The sequence below is a fragment of the Arachis hypogaea genome, chromosome 10 (genome assembly GCF_003086295.3).
Source record: "Arachis hypogaea cultivar Tifrunner chromosome 10, arahy.Tifrunner.gnm2.J5K5, whole genome shotgun sequence".
In the NCBI taxonomy this organism is placed as follows: domain Eukaryota; kingdom Viridiplantae; phylum Streptophyta; class Magnoliopsida; order Fabales; family Fabaceae; genus Arachis; species Arachis hypogaea.
In genome coordinates, this window is record NC_092045.1 from 97,363,719 (window position 1) to 97,371,876 (window position 8,158).

Consider the following 8,158-nt stretch of genomic DNA (forward strand, 5'->3'; position numbering starts at 1 on the left):
GTTGGCAATGGTTTTTAACCTGTAGTATATGCGACCGTTACCAATGCTCATAAACAATGATTTTTTATCTAAGACAACGGCAATAAAAAAATCTTTGCCATAGTTATTGGCATAGACAACGATTTTGACAATAATTTTTAAAGCACGGTTTAGAACCGTTATTGGATAAGCAACGGTTTAGAACTGCTCTCTTGCATGACGTAACAGTTTAAAATCATAACTGAATAGGCAACGATTTTAAACTGTTGTAGTTTTATTATTCACAAAGACAATGATTTAAAAGCGTTACCTTTGGTGTTATTTTTTTTATACAACAATTTTAATACCATTGTCATTTTGTAGCTGCCTTTGACAACGATTTTAATACCATTGCCTTTTGTAACTTTTAACAACAGTTTTTTATAATTATATAATTTTTTATTTACAATAATTTTCTCATATTACATTGAAATTAGTTCCAACTAATTTTTTAATTTAGTGACAATAAATAACCTTAATTATTTTAATCATTTTCTCAAAGTTGTTTACAAATTGATATTAAATAATACAATATCATTTTCTCAAATGTTGTAAGATAATTATAAAATAACCTTAACTTTTTTTATCCTTAAAGGTTTGAATATTTTAAAATAATTTTTTTAGTTACAAAACATATTTGTATTATGTAATAAACAAATATCTTATAACAAACAATATTAAATTTTGTGGTAAATTAATTTTTTATTAAAAAGTTATTGGAGTTTTTGTAACAATTTCACTCTTTGTTATAAAATATTATAAAATTATAAAGTAGAATAGTAATTTATAATTAAATTTATTATAATAAAATTATTTTAGGAATACATAAATATATTTATTGTTCAATTTATAAATTAGACTTAAGTAATTATTTTTATTTAAATTAAAAATAATTCAATAAATATTAAAAGATCAATTTTGTATGTTGTTCTGAAGGGAGGTTGTTGAAATTTTTTGAAATGTTAAAAAAAATTATGTTAAATTTTAGAGTGAGAGTGAAATTAAAAATATATAATATTTGTTATAAATTTATTTTAAATTTATTTATTTTATAAATAATATTTGTTATATGTTTATAACAATAATTTTTTAGTGTTCTATAAATTTTGTATTTATAGAGAAAATTGTTTAAATTTGTATGATTATTTATAATTATTTTTTTATTATCTTTTAATTTGTATAATTATTTAAATAATATTAAAAAGTTATTGTTTGATAAAAAATTGTTGTAATGGTTATAAAATCGTTCTTTAAAATAGTCAAAGAGAACGGTTTTATTTTGTTGGTATAACGTAATGAAAAATTGAACTTCTACAGCAATACTGTAAAATTTGTTGTCTAAAACTATCTAATAGAATGGTTTTAAAGTGTAATATTTTGGCAACGATTTTTATGCGTTTCTTTTGTCTAATTATTTAAATAACAATAAAAAACCGTTACTTAAAACTAAATCATAGTAACGGTTATAAAATTATTCTTTAAATTAGTCAAAAAAACGATTTTAATTTGTTGTTATAAAATAATAAAAAATTGAATTTAACAGTAATATTATAAAAAACTGTTGTTTAAAATTATTTAAGAAGACGATTTTAAGCTGTTATAAAATTTGGCGTTATTAAAGCCATATTTATTGTAGTGAAGGAAAGAATAGTTGAATAAAAGTTACCTAGTTGAATGTGTGAACAAAGACTTCCAAATTTCAATAAAATTATATTAAGATCGACGTACTGCACAAAGAGCAAAATTAATTATATTATATAATATAAATTTAAAAATATTATATTATTCAAAGATTAAATTATCTATTGTTTGGTGATACTTCTTAGAAAATGGTGCTTTATAGCATAATTTCGAGGTTTTTTTTTAATGGTTTGTGTATAGAGGTAATTAAAAAAATAGAAAAAATTATTGAAAATGAAATTAAAATACAAAAAATATAAAATAAAATTATAAATAAATTTTATTAATCATGATATATTAAAATGTATATATAATAAGTAAATATTGTTATGCTAAAATTGAACATGGTTAAAAATATTTTGGTCAATTCATTTAAGAGAATATATAAATTAGAGTCATAATAATAAGAGTGTTACTAAACGTATATTTAAATAGACTAAATAGTATATAATTTGAATATTTAAAACTAAAATTTGTTGTTATTATAGTTTTTATGTAGATATTAATTATATTTAACCATTATTTTTAATCTAATTAAGTAATAATAGGTATTAAATTTAATTAATTAGTATGATTAAAGTTTAGTGTTATTTTATGTAGAGTTCCATTATATTTTATATTGCAAAATTGTTGACATGGTATAATCACAAACAACAATATGACATAAGCTTATTATTCTATAATAAAATTGTATCAACTCTTATATGATATAGGGTACATTATCAGCTTTTAGTATTTGAATGTATCCATTGCTGAACCTCTCAAAAGATGTTAACATTAAATAAGTTTTTCGAAAATTAAAAAACGTGACAAAAAAAATTAGATATCACATATATATTTTAAAAATAAATTTTAGAAATCAAATTTTTATGTAAATTTGTGCAATTATTATTAGAAAAATAAATTTTTTTTATCTTTAAAATTTGATAATTTTATGTCAAGTGAATTTTTTTTAAATTTTTTTAGTGTAAATGATCATATTTTTTTGAAAAATAAAAAGAAATTATAGAGATCAAATTTTACTTTGAATTTTTTTGTGAGCTTTTTAAATATTTATTCAAATATTATCACAAAAATTTAGATCAAATAAATAAGTTATTGTTTGCTAAATACGAATTTTTTTTTGTCATTTATAAAAAATATAATATTTATTAGTTATTTTTACCATATTTTCAAATTATCTATAAATTGTTTTATCAATAACATATTTCAAAAACTTTTTTATGTACGACTAAATCAGATACTAAATTAGTAGTTAGTCTGTAATATAAATAGATAGATAGTTTATTCTTCTTTCATTTTACATACAATCAAATTCGCATACCTATATATACTTAGCTTGTACTCACAATTACTCGCTACTACTGCTTATTTACATTTATCTTTATCATTATGTAGATAGATTGACCAAGTTGTCCCTTCCAAATTTAAGTGACAAAACCATAATCTTTTCTTCTTTTCCTAACTTTGCTAGCTATCTACTATATTTTATCTACATTGCTGCAACTAATAAGTCTTTGATGACACTTTGGAGAGTATAATATCTATTTCTTTTCACTAACTGCAACATAAACAAATGGTGCTATGAAGACATCATCAAAGTCTTGAAGTGACTCCAATGTCTTGACAACATCCCTCATTGAGGGTCTTGGATTGGGGTTGTGACTCAAGCATTTATGTGTCAATGCAGCAACCTTAACTGCTCCTTTCATAGGAAACTGCCCTTCCAACCTTGGGTCCATCACATGATGCAGCTTCCTTTGATCCCTCAACATAGGCCTTGCCCATTCCACCAGGCTCCGCTCTCGACTCGGACGGCTCCTATCCACCACTCGCTTCCCTGTAAGAAGCTCCAACAGAACCACTCCATAGCTATACACATCGCTCTTGGTAGAAAGGTGACCTGAAAATTTATGACTTATTAGCAGAGTAAATAAAGTTGGTTAACATTGGTTAAATGGAATTGTCTTTCATGTGAAGATGATAAGTGAAAAAACAATTTTCCGTGTCAAATTGGTCAATATTGGTTAATAGAGTTATTTTAATGGGAAGAACATATGTGAGAACTAATAGATAATTTGACTAAACTGACATCTAACCGTTATCGTTTACTATCATCTACACGAAGATAATCTCTCATGTGAAATTAGTCAACATTGATTAAATAGAATTATGTTTCATGTGAAATCATAAATGAGAACTGTTAGACGAAACAATTCTCACCTATCGTCATTCACATAAAGACATTTTCGCGAAAGTAGCCATATTTTCTCTAATAAATACCTGCCATGACATATTCAGGGGCAGCATAGCCCTTTGTCCCCATTATGCGTGTTGTTGTTACATGTGTTTCTTCTCCTTCAGGACCATCCTTAGCTAACCCAAAGTCCGATAATTTAGCTGTGTAGTCCTGAAATTAGTAAAGATTATTTCTTTATTAGTGGGCCATACATAAAATTCTGATTGAAGAATATGAGCAGAGACAAAAGAGAAGGAACATACTGAGTCAAGTAAGATATTTGAAGTTTTGAAATCTCTGTATATGACAGGTTTATCTGCTTCATGAAGGAATGCAAGGCCCTTAGCAGCACCTAATGCAATTTTCATCCTTGTTGACCATGGCATGCTAGAAGAATACCCTGCTTTCATTACAACCAAACAACATTAATTAGTGTTGAAGAACTGTACTTCTGAAAAATAATTGATTAGGATTAAGAAGAGTAATTACATACTTCTGAATAATTGGTTCTCTAAGCTACCTCTTGGCATGTATTCATACACCAAAAGCCTGTTCTTTTCTTCACAACAGTATCCAATTAACTTAACAAGATGTGAATGCCTTAGCTGCCCAAGAAATATAATCTCTGCCTGTAAAAGAAAATAAAATCATCAATTTAATTGCATATAAAAAAAAATCAAGAATTAAATTCTAGTTTATATTAGGAAGTTAATAACTAACCAGCCACTCTCTGTGACCTTGCAAGCCTTCCAAGTCTAACCGTTTAACTGCCACGGATTGAGCCTTCAGACCACGTTTAAGGTTGTCATCAACAAAACCTTTGTAAACAGGTCCAAACCCACCTTCACCAAGCATGTTACTCCATGAGAAATTATGCGTTGCTTCTTTTAGCTCGTCTAAGGTGAATGTGTAAAGCTTTGATCCAACAAAAGAAGTTGAAAGATCTTCAATGTCCTTAGGAGAGCTTGTAATGCTTACATCAGAGAGGCATAGCCTTTGGAAAGAACAATGTTTTGAAACCTCTTCTTCTTCTACTTTGCTTTTGGTCTTGTAACAACTTGGGATGATTGATTTCCATGTAATCTTAGTCATATCTTGAAAAAACCGTACCCTTGTTTGTTTTAATTCTATTTAGTGTTTAGTGTATATGAAGACAATCAAGAACATATAGAAGAATAATAATGTGATGGAATTGATGAATGATGACACAAACAAAATAATTTCAAGATATTGAGAAATTTATAGTACCTTATTCTAAGTCCAAGTCCTAACCACCCTCAGAAAAATGAGAAAAACGACTTACGTGGAGATTCCTTGACTTCTTATCTCTTTAATGTGGAGATGCAAAGAAGATATACTACATGCATGAACGAATGAATTTTGTTTTTAGTTTATTTTTAGTCGCACAATTGTTCTAGTGATATAATATATAATATTGTAGTAGTATTATTAAAGAATTATAACGTGTCTGATATCATATGGATACCAAGATGATTGGCAAAATTATAAAGTATTATATATAAATACAAATACAAATATATTAATTAAATTTGTCTTATTTTATATATCTTGTTTCTATATATATATATATTCTTTTTATTATCAAATACGTACATTCCTTAGCCTAAAATATGATTTGATGACTTTGGTGGTAGGATACCGGTGTGAACTTATGTAATTAAACTTTTAGGTAAATCATAAAAAATGTAACTGAATTATTTTATTATTGACAAAATGTCTTCATATTATTTAAAAGCATAAAAAAAATGCACACGTTTTTAAATTATTTAAATATTTTTTTTGTTCATAACAAAATTAGAAAGTCTTTTTATCAATATCAAGATAATTCAAGTGCATTTATTGGCGGTTTATATACCCTAAATTTTTTTACATAACAAGAAAAAAGAAAGAAAGAAATTGTTATATATTTGGATGAATTGGAGGTCAAGCAATAAGTTGGCAAGGTGTGTTGACTTAAAATGTTAATATAATAGAATAGGTTCCCCCCAACCCCTTACAAATATGTTACATGTAACAAGTTCATGTTATATTGTCCTCGCCGTCCTTTGTTTAGCTGTTGATGAACATTCCCGTGAACCTCGCAAAATGAAGAGATCTTCTTACATGATTATTGTTCCTACTTAATTGCTACCTAGTGCTAAACCATTATCTAGCAAAATCTCTTTTCGCATCCCCCATAATATGATGATTTTCCGTAGCTGTTAGTTGTTGTTCAATTGATATTTCATAATTTTTGGTAGGTGATATACTCGTCATGGAATTGTTATGTTGTTAGGATGTCAATATCGCAAACAGCAACCCGACAATTACACCCCATTTTAAATTCTTAATTATGATTATGATTTTATATACATGTCACGGGCCACCTTCTAGAATTCAGATTGCTCTTATATACCAACATTATTAGTATTTTTCTTATGGTCTCCTAATTATTATTATAACAATTTGGTATTCAAAGAATCCCAATATAATCATCAAGTACGTTTAATTTGTGCCATTCCTATAATTCATATAGCTGTCTAATGTCTATGCAACCAAGGACTTTAGTAACATTATAATTTTTTTATATATATAAATATATATTTTTGCTATATTGAAAGGAAAAAGATATAGCCTTCGGCAACAATGTCAAAGAAAAATGGTGAACCAATCGATCTAACCATCAACCACTTCTGTCCCTCGTGGAAAATATGCCAAAACTATACCCCTAAATAATTGTTGCATCATTCTTTCACAATCGAACTATATGCCATTTCTAATTATTTAATTAATGGTGTTAATACTACTATGTTGTATTAAAATATTCAATTAAGAAAGCCGGCGTTCAGAAACGTCACAAGTGTATGTTACTGTGATCTATACAGAGATGGCTAATTATATAGTTAATTATTTCATAAAAAATACGAAAAGATGTGTGAAAAACGATTTAAGTAAGATATATAATTCTCTTTTTTCTTTAATCATTCTTAATGGTTTATAACACAAGAAATAATCAAAATATCTGGAGAAGATGAATTGTTTATTCATTTAATGTGACTGTCCAATTCGCCTTTTTCGGCCAAAACAAAAAATTATTTCAAACATCATGTAAAACAAAAATCACCTACCTGAATTATTGCAACTTGCAAGAACGTAACGAACTAAGTAACCGAAACACGTACGTAGAAAAAATCAAAGGTGACCGAATTTGAACGCATTCTCCCCTAAACAACTAGAAGATAATAATTCTCAAGGATGAATTTTCTGTGAAGATATCTTTACATAATAAAAAAGACATTATAAAATATTAAATTATTTAATTAAATATGTCAAATAATTTAACGATTTGTAATACTATTTTTATAGGAATATCTACCATTATCAAATAAATTAGATAATTATTTCCATCTATACCTATATTTAACGAACGTGCTTTAAGTCCAAATAGGTCGTTATCAACACATTGAGATATTCATGGTGGCAGTAGGTTAAATGAAAGAAAATATAGAACAGACTCGAGAATTTTACGCTTCATTTTAAATTCTTGTATTTTGAATATATTGACACTTATTTACTTAATTTTATCGCAAGTTAAATTTTGGTGTGTTATTTTATTACTCTATTCTACTTTATTTGTTAATATTTTATTCGAACTAAATAATAATAAAGATATTATTTTTTATATTTTAAATCGATTAAAATTAAATTATTTATATTTTTTATTATTTTAAAAATTATATTTTTATTTTTATACCTATAAAAATTATATTTTATACTTATAAATATTTATATCTCATGTATAATATAAACAAATTAATTATAAATATATTTTATTTATACTGTAAATAAAATATATATAAATGAAGTATATAGAGTACGTCAATTTTCATGTGTCACATATACGCTCTTAATATTTATTTAAAAATTTGTGTCTTATATATAAATAAAATATACTTTTAATTAATTCGTTTATACTATAAACAAATAACTAATAAAAATATAAATTTATAAATTATGTCTAAATTATTTATATTAATAAATAAAATATTTAAAATATTTATTTAAAAAAAAAACCTATTCTACTTTGTAAACACTTATATCTTTCACTATTGAATTGACTTTGGTGTAAATAAACCACATGAATGTACGGTACATGCCATGATCATTGATGATCGGATAGAATCGAAAATATGGATTTAAATTTTTTAAATTTTAAATTTT

General features: G+C 25.5%; 1 protein-coding gene across 1 annotated transcript; it reads right to left on the reverse strand.

Annotated features, from left to right (window-relative positions):
- Positions 1–2,953: 2,953 nt before the first annotated feature.
- Positions 2,954–5,149, reverse strand: LOC112716057 (serine/threonine-protein kinase RIPK). The gene is made up of 5 exons (XM_025767898.3): positions 4,658–5,149; positions 4,431–4,566; positions 4,201–4,337; positions 3,982–4,108; positions 2,954–3,601 (listed from the first exon to the last, which is right to left on the reverse strand). The coding sequence occupies exons 1-5, from the start codon at positions 5,027–5,029 to the stop codon at positions 3,243–3,245; spliced, it is 1,131 nt and encodes a 376-aa protein (XP_025623683.1). The 5' UTR covers positions 5,030–5,149; the 3' UTR covers positions 2,954–3,242.
- Between the last annotated feature and the right edge of the window lie 3,009 nt (positions 5,150–8,158).